At 38.6% G+C, this 15,682-nt stretch overlaps 1 protein-coding gene and 1 long non-coding RNA gene across 5 annotated transcripts in view; both read right to left on the bottom strand.

Annotated features, from left to right (window-relative positions):
- The window catches only part of LOC116289351 (uncharacterized), a 65,995-nt gene that overhangs the window by 11,879 nt on the left and 38,434 nt on the right, over window positions 1-15,682 (bottom strand). For 3 of the 4 annotated variants that reach the window (XM_089033175.1, XM_089033176.1, XM_089033174.1), the window contains 8 exons: window positions 6,729-7,046; window positions 5,851-5,953; window positions 4,687-4,877; window positions 3,557-3,686; window positions 3,266-3,402; window positions 2,237-2,539; window positions 1,659-1,732; window positions 1,020-1,361 (listed from right to left, as the gene is read on the bottom strand). In XM_089033175.1, the coding sequence (XP_088889301.1) occupies window positions 1,020-1,361; window positions 1,659-1,732; window positions 2,237-2,539; window positions 3,266-3,402; window positions 3,557-3,686; window positions 4,687-4,877; window positions 5,851-5,953; window positions 6,729-7,046 (1,598 nt within the window). Of the gene's footprint in view, window positions 1-1,019; window positions 1,362-1,658; window positions 1,733-2,236; window positions 2,540-3,265; window positions 3,403-3,556; window positions 3,687-4,686; window positions 4,878-5,850; window positions 5,954-6,728; window positions 7,047-9,009; window positions 9,134-15,682 lie in introns of those variants that run through there. The other variant, XM_089033178.1, reaches the window with a different exon arrangement.
- Window positions 9,165-15,529, bottom strand: LOC148910062 (uncharacterized). The gene is made up of 5 exons (XR_016120289.1): window positions 15,328-15,529; window positions 12,998-13,174; window positions 11,242-11,346; window positions 10,488-10,606; window positions 9,165-9,283 (listed from the first exon to the last, which is right to left on the bottom strand). It is a non-coding gene; the product is annotated as an uncharacterized LOC148910062 (long non-coding RNA).

The following is a 15,682-nucleotide window of genomic DNA, read 5'->3' as shown; positions in this document are numbered from 1 at the left end:
ATTTATTAATAAATGGGCGGCTACGAATAAATTTATTGAATAAAGAGCTTTTTAAAATATTTTTATTTCATTCTGTTATTTCATATATATTTTCCTTGTTGTTATTGTAGTTACTAGTAGAAACGTGACGTGATGTGTCTTGTCTAAGGAAATTATCTTCCGCGCGTTGTTATTGTGTCATAAAGGCTCTCAATTCCGTACCGCGACCGTGTGTCGTTTGACAGTCGAATAAAACCAATCTGCTCTTGGCCAGCCTCGAGCAGCCACCTATGCAGACATTCTTATGGTCGTCACGCAACGCTTTTCTCCCAAAAAAAGTTGCTTGCCATCCGGTTACCTCAGTTGCTAAGAGCGACGGTCTGTTGTGCTGGAGGTCGTGGTTTCAAGAAATAACTGAGGAGAAGGTGCTGCCTTTATAATAACATCTTCAAATGGTTAGACCTTCAAGTGGCTAGGCAATATATATAATATCGGAGGGACGTAAAAGAACCACTGAGGACGTCAAGGAACCTTCATACTCACAACCTCTTGTTCACAACCTATCGTAAAGCGCCTTTGAACATATGCATAAGGAAAAGAGCGCTATATAAATAGATATCATTATCGTTGACTTTGCGTAACAGTCTTAAGTACGTCTGCATATATACATAGGAAGCTATAGACTGAATAATTGGAGTCTACAATATAGTTTATATAAAATTAAAAATTAAAAATTTTTATTTAAGTCTAGTCGTTCTATTGCTTTCGCACTAATTGGGGACTTTTCGCTCACACGCACTACCACTTTATTCAATATTCTGTGCACACGACGCTCAGCTCACATGTTGATTTTGACGGAGAGAGGAAACCAGAGAACCCGGAGAAAACCCTCGTAGCATAGGAGAGAACAACACATCAAACAAACTAAATTCACATGTGGCGACCTCAGGTCTCAAACCAGAGACCCGACCCGTTGGACTCACAGCGGTGAAAGACGACGCGTTAGCCGCGAACGCCACCCATGCTACCCATATACTTACCATGTACTCGTCCACCGAACCACCCTGGATCAGCAGTTCATCCCAGGTCAGTGTAATGCTGTACGGAGTAACACTAACAACTCTAAAATTCTTTGGAGCTTCTCTCGGAGGATTTTGTCCTGAATACGCCGTAACTACTGAACTATTCGGACCCATTCCGATCTCGTTTTGCACTTGTATTTTGATATTAATAAGCTGATAGTTTCCTAGTTTATCTACGTCAATTGTGGTTGAAGAACATAAGGTGTTTTTTGGTGATAATGTCCATGTAGATATGTTGTGGAGTTTGTGGTAAACTCGGATAACGCACTTATTACCATTCCACTGGATCTTGGGAAAGGACTGAGAGACAAGCAAAATTAGTGACACCGTGACATGATGCTAACACGTGACATGTTGGTGACGTAACATTATGGTATCACGTGATAAAATAGTAACACTTAGTATGATGTTGACACGTGAAATGAGGTTAACAAGGGATATTTTGGTGACGTAGCATGATGGTGCCACACGATAAAATAGTAACACTTGGTATGATAATGATACCGTGACATTATGCTGACGCGTGACACTTTGGTGATGTAACGTGATGGTGTCACGTGATATAATTGTAACACTTGACGGTCGCGATTTACGTACTTTCCAAGTAACATTTATTCCACCGCTTATCTTCAATGGAACAGCCTTTAAGCCTTCAGGAATACTAGTTGGTTCTACGAGAAGAAATTAATAATTTATCAAAAAATGTTGAGTTTCCGCCATATAGCAACCTTAGATTCCTTAGATTTCTGATCTAGTGTAGATACCGTAAATAGGACACGACACGCACGGTACCTTTTCCATGCTTTCCCCCCTACCAAACAATCTCTAATCAGGATAAGGTATATAATAATATATAATAATGACAATGTAATAAATAAACCTACTTCACTTATTTTCATATTTCTGTGTATTATTTCGTTGTTTATCGGTGAAAAAACACATGTACATGAATATGGATGTGGCACAAACGAAAAGTCTTATTCTGACTCTGAAGATGACTTCCGCTCAGGTTGTCGAAACGTCAGTCCCATCAACCAGTCCTTCTCAGGATTACATCCACCCGGATGATCATAATACTTCGATAAACAATCTTACTCTGATCAAGGAAAAGACACGTGGTCTCAAAGGGGAATAAGACATTTTACGTACAAGGTAAAGAGATCTGCTTGACTTACTGGAGGATAAAGTTATACACGAATTGGACAGTCTGCTCGATAAACTACTTCCAAGACTATTGATAGCCTTCATTCTGAACAAGATATTTGCCCATGGACTTAGTTCCTCTATTCCCACTCGTCTTGCATTCGGGTCTTTCACTTCCTTGACTTGTTTGAATACATTCGGTTCATAGGTGTTCCCTATTTCAATGATGAATGAGGAGACTGGGATTTTTGGTTCAGGTTTTATGTTCCAGGAGAGTGTGGTAGTGAACTTGGAGCAGTCGGTGGTATTTAAAGATACAGGAGGTAGAGGTGCACCTATATTGTAAAACAATATATTCAGTTAGCTTCCTAGAAGGATGAAAGAGAGAGACCAGTGAAGAAACAGAAAATGTAAACGCGCTCTGTGCACTTTGACCCCTCTGTGCGCTCCCTACTTCGTCGATACAGCAACCATCTTAGATCGTGATGCATTATGGGGCATCCAGGGGCAAATAAAGCTATGTTAAAGTAATGTCGTCATTTGCTCACAGCTTACTACAAGAGAAGACGGCACATCGATGACCTTTACCTATAAAAGAAAGACAAACACACGCGAAACTCTATATATTTTCCATCATCTTTCTTTTGTTTTGCTTCCTGGCAAGATGGCCACCGTATCGTCGAAGTAGTCCATTAAAAGAACATTTTAAAATAGGAATTGCTTATTGGAGCACAACAAGTATTTTTTAAATTCTTCTATAAAATACAAAGTGCGCACGCGTGCTATGTGATACCATAAAGCACGCGTTCCTAACTAATCAAAAACGGCGAGATAACATATTAAATATATATATACTCAAGGTCCTCAAAGGATGAAAGACGGAGAGACCACTTTTTTCATATGACGTGAAACGAGCATGAAATTACACGATATTTTTGCGTTCGTCTTGATGTCGGAGGTCGCATATTTCAAGCCAAGGAACTTTTAAAATTTTCGCAATTTTTTGAAAATAGAAAAATTGAAAAATGTCGGTAGAATGTCATGTTATAATACATTCTCACCAATCACATAAATGTAGTGATGACTTGCTGTAATTCCATCGACGAAGCACTGGAATACTCCTGAGTCACGTGGTTCGGCTGATTTGATGGTGAACGAACCGTTTGGATGAAAGGACGCACGGTCGAGAAACACTGAACTGAAGAAAAACAAATGAGACGAGCGTTATTTTACATAGAAAAGAAAACACAAGAGTATGAAAATATCAATGGATGAAAAGGGTGAGGTCTGATTTGACTTATATCGAATGAAAAATGTATTGAAGAACAGAAAAATAATGTAAATTTTCGTACTTGATAAGGCTGCTCACAGTTACTCCATTGTAATACCAGACAGCAGGATAGTTCAAGGGTTGTGCGATGTTCATACAATCTAAAGTGATTGTTTCCTTTTGATTGAAAAAATACTTCGCTGTCGTTGGCTCTGGAAAGTAGTTTTGTTCAATTATCAATAGAAATGAATGGTACACTATCGTGCAATATGCTATGACAAGTATTCTCAAGTATATTCAAGTATAATTCTCGGTTTACTGTCGCAGTGGTGTAAAAAGACGGGGGCGACCGTTCCACCAAAGCGTTCTAGTAGACCTGTGAATATGGAGGGAAACTCCATTCTCGTACCCAAACCCTTCTCAGCTTTCTAACGAAAAATCGAAGGCTCTGTTAACGCACAAATCGACTTTCAATTTGATTGGTTTCATTCTTTTTTCTTTTCTTTTTTTTTTTTTTTTCATAATCAACTGTTTCCGGTTAGCTGATTTTACAGTCAACGGTTGAGTTTTGAATAATTTACCATATACATCAGAGTCTTGCTAAATTGCTCATTTTTTCAGAATATTAATCACAGACAAATAAACGGTTCCATAAACAATATATAAATAAGCTTGATTGTTTTGCTCTTGAAGAAAAAAATAAAGGTTTAAATTTATACCGGAAGTTAGAATAAGTGGAGCATGCGCATGTCTGACTACCAAGAATCCTTCCGGTTAGTGTGTTACCAGGGCCTTCGATGTTTTGGTGAGAAGGGTCTGGTTACGAGAATGCGGGAAACTCTAAAGGCCGGTTTAGACGGTACGATTTTCGCCTACAACTATCGTATACAACACGTTCGCGCCATCCTACAACTCGAGTCGTAGCGTGTAAATCAAGCCTACAACTCGCCTACGACAGACGCGAGCGTGTTGTATACGATAGTTGTAGGCGAAAATCGTACCGTCTAAACCGGCCTTAAAGAAGAAACGCGTACGCGTGTGTTATGAAATTTGGGTTATTTGAAAATTTGCGGGAAAAATCCCTCGAATCAAGGGAGAGACCATATGTGACGCAGAGTCATGGAATTGAGCCTGATACCCCAGAGGTTAGAGTCGCGTGTACTACGACTGCGCTATCCGTGATTCCCTAAACAGGTTTGTTGGAATACTTACCTATGACTCGAATAGTCATCCCAGACTCAGTTCTCGTTCCATCAGGGTTTTCAGTCTTATAACTATATTTTCCTTCCACACTTCTGTCGGCGGTATTGATTCGCAGTGTACGGTTGTAATTATATAGCCTAATTATGTTGTTTGAGATGACTGGAGTAGAGTCCTTAAGCCATATCAGGGTCACTGGTGAACTGCAATGTTGATTGAAATATAACAAGTGAATATAATAAATACGGCGCTCTCATTGGTCACAATTTATTTCTTGTGTCCCCGATTAGTATGCTCACTTGTGGCAAGGTAGCAGAACGACACATTAATAAAGTGATTGATTGATTGATTGATTGATTGATTGATTGATTGATTCTTATGCTGCTATATTTATATAACGGAGAGAGATTTTTTTGGGTTCAAATTTTATTTATCTCTGCAAGCAGCACCAATCGACAAACGAGCGTGCGCATGCGCGTTACATTTACCTACAGGTAACTATAGCAGCAGAAGAAGGCAACTGTGATCAATGAGCGCGCCAGATTTATTATATTCACTTGTGTAAAGATTTAAAAAAAAAATTTTTTTTTTAACTGTCCTTTTATCACGATCACCTATTAATAGCCAATGGCTAACAAATCTGTGGCCCTCATTCTATGATCGAATTGGAATTTAGGAGTTGATTTTTGAGAGAGAGGAAAACCGGAGAACCCGAAAAACCCTCGAAGCACAGGAGAGAACCTACAAACAACTAAATGAATATATGCACTACCAGGGTACGTTGAGGTTACCTGAACAAAAGTGTTTAAACATCGACCTTTTTAAAAAAATAGAATACTATATAACATCGCTATTTTCCGTACACCATCGCAAATTGAAGACTAGCAGCATTTGCAGACGTCGAATCGACATCATCGCGGTCTTCCTACAAATGACCCTCAGTCGTGAAGCAAATGACCAAAATGAAATACATCGGGCTATATCAAGAGAACATATTTGAAAATTCACATGGCCGTCTCGCGCGATATTAAGAAGTTTCCCTCTCTTATTTATGCTTTTTATCCCAGTTCCCGCCCAGGTATACCAGGAACGCCTGGTGCATTGTGCTGCTCTGATAATGTACCTATCTAATCGCATCAAATAAATTTAAAGTTAGCTTTCAAATGACATTCTTACCGGCCTGAAGGGAAACAGTGAAACTCCCTCGTTGCATCCGCAGCAAGGTAGACTGTTGTTGAAGGTGGCGCCTTGAAAAACGTAGTTTCAAATGCACCGTCATCTGAAATGATACGACAAAGTATGACCATCTTCATACCAAGAACAAACTATAGTATACTTCAATGATTTCGTTTTTTAAATATCACTCGAATCAATAGAACCTTTCGCGAATGAATACTCCTGCAGTTTCGAGTTATCTGTTGCTCAGGGTTAAATGACTAAATGAGTCTGTAATCAAGGAAAACAGTGGTATTGTACGGATTCTAAAACGGTCTAAAATTCAAGATCAACAGGCTACCCGTTCCAGCTGTAGTGTTAAACAACAGTCTTTCTTGATCGACATTGTCGTGGAAACACTTTGATTGACGTCGTCTACTGGCAAAATTTCATTAACCGAAGACAGCGTCGCGAGTCCATTGGACTAATTCGACGATGCGGCGGCCATCTTGAATCGCAAGGCATTATGGGTCGCTCAGGGGGCAAAACAAAACGAAGATGCTGAAATAAAAACCCCACAATATTGGAGACATTTCCTCAGTACTGGAACTGTGTATTGCTTTTAATTGATCTCTTTTCAAATTGTCTTGTTATGAACTGTAAATGTCAATCCTATCCCCTGGATTACCCATAATGCCTTGCGATTCAAGATAAAATGATATTAACAATGGGAGGTTCTTGTATAGCGCATTTATACAACATCTCAATGCGCTTTAAATTAATGACCAGTGGAGGACTTTACGGGCTGCTTATTAGCAAGATGGCATATTAGTAAGATGGCTGCCGCGGCATCGTCGAAGTAGTCCCTCGAAGAGATGCGAGTGGAAAAATGTACATACCCCTAACTTTCTTGAATTTAACAAGACCCGAATAAGCCATTGGCGATATCTCCTCTCCACCCATCGAAATTCTGCACTGTATTCCATTTGACACATCAGCTACGTCATCACCGGTCACGTGAGTAAAATAAAGAGTTCCATCCTCTTGTGACGTCATCACTCGAGGTTTCGGGAAATTGACTTCTTCATTGTTCGTGGAGTTGATCCATCGGTAAAACATTCCGTGGCTGTAAGTGTGCTCTGGGCATCGTATTGCAAGTTTGTTATTGAGAGTCACGTTGTAAGTGATGGGTAAATTATTGATGAACGATCCAGTAACTGCGAAAAAGCCAATAATTAATATGGATTAATGCTAATTTGAATCACTGATAGCGTAGCGTTGACAGCATTTGATTCCCCTCTCACCAGTGCGACCCGGATTCGATTCTCGAGCTCGGCGTCGTATGTGAGTAGATTAAGTTGTTGTTTCCCTCCTATAGATCTTTCTCAAAAATGGCCGCCAAACTCGGTTGGGACTAGGGACAATTGCAAGGCGTCATTAGTAAACAAAGTCTACTCAATACGATATTTTGTGTCAAATTCCTCCATCTCACCAATTTGAATCTTTTTAAGCGTCTTTTGAAGTAAGGGTGAATGACTTTGAAACAAAATATCGTACTGAGTAGACTTTGTTTACTAATGAGGCCTCGCTTCCATGTAATTGTCCCTAGACCTAACCGAGTTTGGCGGCCATTTATGATAAAGGTGTAATTCAGTTTTAAACTCAAATTGGAAGAAGAGCCACTCTGTGGAACCAGTGTCAATTCACATTTATTTAATCTTAATTCAATTTTAATTAATTGTGCTATCTTGGGGGAGAATATGACGTCATAGCCGCCATGTTTGTCTTTAGCATTCGAACTTTCAAATTTTATCGAACCCTGATGAAACAACTACTTATATCATAGAGCTTTTTGAAATCTTTTTTTAACGTACCTTTTAACTTTACTTGCGATTTTGACCCTAGTGCAGTACCGAAGTCATTTGAGATGCGACATTGATATACACCTTCGTATCCATAGAGATATATCAATGTATTATCACTTAATTCGTCACTAATTATCACTGATACTTTTGTATCCCCAACTATACAATGGAACACGCCTATTTAGCGCCGAGCCACTTTCGAGCAGTCGTCAAGGGGGCGCGTATTAGCCACGATATAGAGATTGGGGAATTAATAGACATTCTACGGTTCCACTGAGCTAATAGTGTAGCAAGTCCTAAGTGCTTTTCAAAAACGCATGAATAATTAATGAGCAATTGAACCAATTAGCGATCACACACGTCACGTGCATGGACCTTTAAACCCCATAAAGTCCTCTTCATTAGTATTCTATATATAAAGAATACTAATATGGACAGCCTTATCGGAATAAAGGTTCATCTATGTTTAGATGAAGACTTAGAGCCCCATCAAGGTCAGTCTTACGTACGATCATCGACGACCCATAAATTATCGTCGACTAGTGCCCCTGTTTTGAGTTCGGTATGTTGTCTTCAACTTGTGCGAGCCTTTTTTGCACTTACTGCGCATGGCAGTGACGTACAAACCTCACTGCGCATGACATTGCTGTACAAATGACTATCAAAGTATAAAAGTCAATGTTCGCGAGGTATATGGTTGCTCTACTTCAACTGAAAGGTTTGTGAATTATACTTAAAGTTTTTGAAGCCGTTGAATAAACTCGCAGATCGTGTTTTATCGGGTCTAAAACCACTCGGCTATGTCTCGTGGTTTTAAACCCGATAGAACACTCCTGCCTGTTTATTAAACAGTACATAAAGCCCCTGAACCTATCTGTATTAACATATACCACGGTCACGTTACCGTTGTACGACGCTGCTAAATACAGATTGTTCGCCTAATAGGTGGTCGCTTAATAGATGTTCGGAAGAGTAGTGTAGCAAGTGCTATAAGGGTTTATAGAGCCCCTGAATGTATTTGTGCAAAATCTGGCTCATTTAAGTGTATCTCGCAATTTCCAAGACAAGTAGATAAGCCTCCAGGCTCTGTGAAGTAGCAGAGTAGAGGAAGAGGGCGCGCGCAAAATCCACAGGAATCCCAACATAATTTATTGAAAGATCATTATATTTTTCGGCACGAAGAAATTCTTCTATCATCCCAACACAAAAGAATATTACTTGAAAAGTGTCTTATTTTTTCTTATTTTTTTCTTATTTTTGTCCTTCGCACGTCATTCAAATATTTCTAAACGAATCACGGACTTCGATATTTTACCTGCTTTGGTATTCGCCTGGAGTAGAAATGGAGAGCTGTCCCGTTGATGGATCGATAGTCACTCTGCTGTCTTTAGCAGGGTCCAGTAGTGTATCGTTCAATGTCCACTGTGTTGTATAGCTTCCTATGTCTTTCCGATTTACATTATGATTAGGAGGACACGGAAGTGAAAAATCCCGACCAGGCCTTATTCCTTTTGTACCAACAAAATTTTGGAGGATTTTTTTAACGCCTGACAGCCAGATGTGATCAATACCCAAATATTTTTCCATCGCTAAAAGAAATAAACAGAACATTACAATTAAGTCGGGTAATGAAAAAGGGTTCAAAAGTTATCGATACCCACACTAAGTACTCACAGATCGAATCCTGAAACAACCTCTGGGCTGATCTAAGTTAGAGTACGGCTAACTCGCAGATCGAATGCTGAAACAACCTCTGGGCTGATCTAAGTCAGGGCATGGCTAACTCACAGATCGAATGCTGAAACAACCTCTGGGCTGATCTAAGTTAGGGTACGGCTTACTCACAGATAGAACCCTGAAACAACCTCTGGGCTGAACTAAGTCAGAGCACTACTAACTCACAGATTGAACCCTGAAACAATCTCTGGGCTAATCTAAGTCAGGGTACGGCTAACTCACAGATTGAACCCTGAAACAACCTCTGGGCTGATCTAAGTCATGGCATGGCTAACTCACAGATCAAACCCTGAAACAATCTCTGGGCTGATCTAAGTCAGGGCACGGCTAACTCACAGATCAAACCCTGAAACAACCTCAGGGCTGATCTAAGTCAGGGCATAGCTGACTCACAGATCAAACCCTGAAACAACCTCAGGGCTGATCTAAGTCAGGGCACGGCTAACTCATAGATCACTCTGAAGCGATTCAACCTCTGGGCTCATCTGAGTCAAGCCGTGGGGGGAGTCAGGGCACTGCTAACTCACAGATCGACAGCCCTGAATCAACCTCTGGGCTGATCTAAGATAGGATGAATTCTTAAATCACACACTCAAACCATGGGAGAGACCCAGCAAACTTTGCTTACATGTGATGCTGAGTCCATAAATCGAAACCGAGGCCCCAGAGGTTAGAGAAGTGAACTAGTAAGCTTTGTTCATTACCGTTGAAAAAACCTACAGCACAATGAATCAAAACAGTCCAGTAATGCAACGCGTTTCTACGACTCTGGAATGGTATGTCTGGACCTTTCCAGGGCTCCTATTGATGGATTGCAAGCATTCCCAAGAGAGTTAAAAAACAAAAATATGGCGGCCATTATGGTATCGTTACCAATGGATGCTAATGAGAAATCTTTTGTTAAATGGTACCAACATGGCCGCGATGACGTAACGTGCAATCGAAAAATTTATAACAGTGTGGTCACTGCATGAAGTAATTACCCTGTATAAATAAAGGGTTTCATTCTTTTCATTCATTCTTTTTCCCCGATTCTTTGCTCAGAAAAATACTTACGAATTTCACACTGACTTCCCGTGAAAGCTTTGAGACAGATGCATTTCCTTCGACACAGGACCCTCCATTCGTGCACTGAGGCGAGCATATAAGATCTGGAGGTGGGAGTGGAGACTGAGCTGGAGACAGAAAACAGAATAATTGTCAGCTTCAGAAACCTCATAAATCATTATAGCATTGTAGTCTCTTTCTGTATTCGCCTAAACAACACATTATAGCTACAGTTATAGGAAGGTTACGAATACTCTAGTTTCGACAATTCGAGATCTATTTGCTCAGCCTCAGCCTCTAATAAGCAATACGTGTTATTTGTTTTTCCAGTTGTTCGATATAGAGTGCATGCTTACATTATGTCCATGAAATAAAATCTAAATAGCTACTACCTAATAGTTTTTATTTAGTGACTATTAGTGACTATCACTCAACTGGAAAGGCTTTAGTAACAAAACACAAGGGAAACCAAGCAAAAGAATCAGACCGGTGTAAGAGTAAAATATTGCACGGGTTTGTGAAAACCCCTGTAATGAAATGCAATGATTTTTATGTCGAAACAATAAAGTATGTCTCTATTAAATAAAGTATTATATTTCTATTGTCTTGAGTCTTGTCTTGGTTTCCCTTGTGTATTGTTACTAAAGCCTTTCCAGTTGAGTGATAGTCACTAATAGTCACTAACTAAAAACTATTAGGTAGTAACTATTTAGATTTTATTTCATGTACATAGTGTAAGCACTCTACTTTAAGTAACACATACTTTGACAGCTTGAAGGAACAGCCAACAAGATCAAAATGAGGCCAATGACCATAATGTCACGTGATGTTCCCAGAAAAGATGGCATCTTACACATAAGAAGACTATCTGCATAAGAAAATATTACGACATATTGTTGAACAAGAAACAAAGATATGAAGGGGCTAGGATAAAAGAGTGGAAGAAAACGAGCAGAAATATAGGAAATGAAATGAAGAAATGAATGAACGAATGGAAGAAAGATAAAAATGAAGAAAGGAAGAAAGGAAGAAAGGAAGAAAGGAAGAAAGGAAGAAAGGAAACAAAGACGGAGCATAGACAGTATGCAAGAAATAAATAGACACTAACGTACAGCCTCCACCCGACTCCCTCGCCCCACCCACCCGCAATCCCCACTCCCTCCACCCCTCCCTCACTCCTTCCTGTCCTTCCTCCCCTCCCGTCCCCTCCTGCCGCCGGCCGTCATGATTAAAGGATATAAAATAAAAGAAGCAAATATTCCCGCGGTGTTGCATGAAATATTTCAGGGAGCGCAAACCCACAAACCACCCTCCTTCCCCTCCCCCATGGTGCCATGAATCCAATTAAGCCCCCTCCCCTCCCCCACGAGCACTGCTCCACGCTCCGTGCTGTTTTACTAATCCAAAAACTTAACGACCCACTTAAAAGGGCAATCAACCTTCCACCCGGTCTGACCTTGAATATAAGTAACGTATTTGTAACACCATGCATTCAATTTTTTTAGCCTCTTCTCGCCAAATGCAAGTATTAATATAAAAAGCGAAAACTGTGAAATCTTGCGAACCAATCGAAATCGCGCGCGCGATTCTTCATTTATTGTTGATTTATAAAGAGTCTGCAGAGTCGTCCATTTCAAAACCTTCAAGTTTTCCCAAAAACATGAAAAAATCACATACTTTGATTATACTTTGGTCATATTTTTTGTAGTTTTCCTGCGATTTGTTTAAATTTGATTGATACATTTTGAATTATTGCGTGCTTCTTACTCAAGTTGTGACAATGTCGGCTCAAGTGTATAGTATATTGTGTTAGCTATTATAACGAAGTATTTCAGCTGCAAACAAAACTCCGCTGAACTTGTTTTTTAGGAGTTTACCGGTCTAGTTCAGCAATAATGTTTTTACTATTGTTAAATATTATTATTGAGCAATACGTTCAGTAAAACGGAAACGATTTCGCTGAACAACATTAAGATTGAGACCATGTGATCTAATAAATGGTTAATTATATGATGACACTAAAAACAAAAGATAATGACCTATAACATTGCCATTTCTCATAATAATATTGCAAATTGACAGATAAAAAAATAGATCTTAAATCTAGTAGGGCTTTCAGTTCTTCCTTTCTTCAATTAGTTTCAGCCTGAAGCTTGGCTTATTTAAGTCTTAATAGCTAGCTTCTGCGTTCAAATCAGTCACGTATAAGTTGTTATATCACTCAAGCAAGTTGTACTAAATATGACGTACTCTTGCTTAAAAGTTACTCAGAATTCCACCCACAAACAACGGGTCGTCGCTTATAAACTTCTAAAAGATTTGTTTCAATACGTCAAACATTAAATTAAAGACTTGAATATAGTATAAAATTGAGCAGTTAGTCGAACGTTGATGAATTAAATTTTTTAAATGCAAATGAATGTGTCAAATTTTTACGGTCAGTGGAGTTTAAGAAGTCAAAATTCAGTCAAATACAACTTGTTGTTGTCAAAAGTTAATAAATAACCATAGTCGCTAACCTTTTGGTTGTTGTTGTTTAAAACAGAGCTTCAGGAGTTGATTCTTGCTTGTGGTTTGTTGATGAACATCTTGCTGACACGCTTGGGAAACTTTCCGCAATCATTCAGCTGCAAAGCCACTCGGAAGGCTTGTGACGTCATTCAACGGTAACGGTAGTTGAGGAGCCACTTCATTAACTATGATCAAATAACAGGTCGAGTAACTTTGGATAAAAAAGATTGTTAATCATGATAATGTTTGCTAAAGACAATAAAACTAGAGATTATACAATTTTAATACGAAACACTTTTCAAAATATTTAACCTTCAAGCAGTGAGGTAAATATTCAATCAGCCTGAGGCGAATAATTGTTTTCGTATATTTTTAACACAAGTGAATATAATAAATGATGGAGAAAATTTTTTTTCTTCAAATTTTATTTCTCTCTGCAATGAGCGGCACCAATCAACAAAAAACAGTATATGACGTAAATTGTGGTCAACTGAGCGCGCCGAATTTATTATGCTCACTTGTGTAAAAATACTAATAAAGTATTAAACTAGTTAACATAGTTCTATATATGTATATATATATATGTATGTGTATATATAGTGAAATACACGTTCGCTAGTGCTTCCGGTCCGTTATTGAACAGGTAGTGTTTGGGGTGTGTTTGGGGGGGATGGAAGAGCCATTCTTCACCACTTCCTTTATTTGTCAGTAATCATGCAATCATGCACTATAAACAAAACTTGTGATATATAAATATAGATTAAAAAAGTGGATTGGAATTAAAAAAAAAAAAAGATTCTAACGCTTCTTTCAAACAGGACAGCATAAACATGGGAGATAATTAATAAGTAACTTGAATTATACATGGTTAGAGGGCACGCACTAAATCCGTGAACATTAATTAGTACTATTTCATACAGAATCCTTTGTTTTCTATTGTTTATTTATCACCATTTAGTACTAAAAGTTAGTATTTGTTTCACGGGTTTAGTACGTGCACTCTACTTGGTGATACTGGTTTTTTCTCTGTCTTACTTAAGAGCTAAAAAAATGAGACTCTATATATTTATAATTCTAATTAGTAATTTAATTAAATAAATTAATATTAATGACTGTTTTTTTGCTGCAGGTGGCCTCTATTTTTTTTAAAAACAGGAAGTTGAAAACTAAAAATAGATTTATATAAATGCAGCCATTAAACAAGATATTTCTTTTAAAAAAAACACACACACACACCTACTAGGGAACGCTCTTTCTGGTCGGCTTGCCTCCACCTTAGCTGGTAGCTAAACCCCGACCTCTCGTATCTTGTAAAGTTAAATAGTCTTCTAAAGGACAAGTCGAATAAATATATCTTATTAGACATTAAGGGTGCATTTGTTTTCGGGTCTAAAAAAGACGAGACTTGAAAATATCAAACCGTACTGCATCCTAAAATGTATAACCACTCGCTTCAAAACGAATGTTTTTCTTTGAACTAGTCAGTAAAAACAGTTTGTTTTTTTTACTGTACAAAATAACCTAGAGTCGAAAATATCGCAGGATATTCGTACTCGCTCCATTCTTTCTCCTGCGTTATTCGTACTCTACTGAGCATAGTACTGTTGGAAAATAAATAGTGGAATTCAATCGCTTCAGTGAGACTGATCTCGAAGCTATTGCAGCCTTTTAACACGTTTCTCAGAATGATGTGTGTGTGTGTGTGTGTGTCTGTGAGAGAGAGAGAGAGAGAGAGAGAGAGAGGGGGGGGGGGGGGGGGGGGGGGGGGGGGGGGACGTTGGTTTCTGTCTTCGACTAATATAATGGAGGTTGTATGGACGGCCTGACAGATGGATGGGCGAGTGGACAGATGGTAATTAATTGTGCCAGCCATTGTTTGATACTAAATTCATCAAATCTATCGTATTCGTTCATCTTTCTATCTATTGTCAGCATTTTGTTGCTGTTTGTAGAGTAATTGTATTTTGCCCGTGAAACCAGCTGATCTGAGAAATGTTAGCCAATCAGAATCGAGAATATTAGCAACACTGAGGTGTCACTTTTCCTCTTGAAACGTTGAATTTCCAGGCCAACAAATGAAAAAAAAAAAAAAAGCGTTGCTAATTAGTGCTTCATAACTACAGTGACACATGTACGATATGTGTAATGATTTTAATATTTTTATTGCAATGCCGGGCATATTTTTTATATTTTTCGGTGGTCAATTTTTGCGGGCCCCATGACACCTCAGTTTTGCAGTGACATCATTTTTAAGTCACTATCTCAGATCAGCTGTTAGTGAATGGACAATTTAAACTAGCTTAAATATAATACCGGAAATAAAGCAAAGTTAAACTACCTAGCAAGATGGTTTACGTTGTCCTACCAAATAAATGGGCCAATCACAGTGTTATTCTTGAAAGGTGGTTGTCGGATTAAAACACCTCCAGGAATTTTAGGCAAGTTAACATTTCTAGTGAAAACACAGCCAATATTAGTCAAAGTAAAACATAAGAAAGCAATGGAATTCGTGTCTATACTACTAGAGTGCAAACAACTAATCCGTGAAACACTAATTACTAAATAGTACAAAATAGTGCTAATTACACAATAGAAAAACAATAGAATTTACATAAAATTGCACTATTTAGTATAACTAAAGTTTCACGGTTATGTTGTTTGCACTCTATAAATTATGGCCTTGTCAGTTCTAA

This window comes from Actinia tenebrosa, unplaced genomic scaffold, assembly GCF_029948245.1.
Source record: "Actinia tenebrosa isolate PJP-AT-01 unplaced genomic scaffold, QUT_ActTen_1.0 PGA_scaffold1__47_contigs__length_23844297, whole genome shotgun sequence".
NCBI lineage: Eukaryota > Metazoa > Cnidaria > Anthozoa > Actiniaria > Actiniidae > Actinia > Actinia tenebrosa.
Note: the sequence above shows the minus strand (reverse complement) of the source record. Positions and strands in the feature narration are given on the sequence as shown.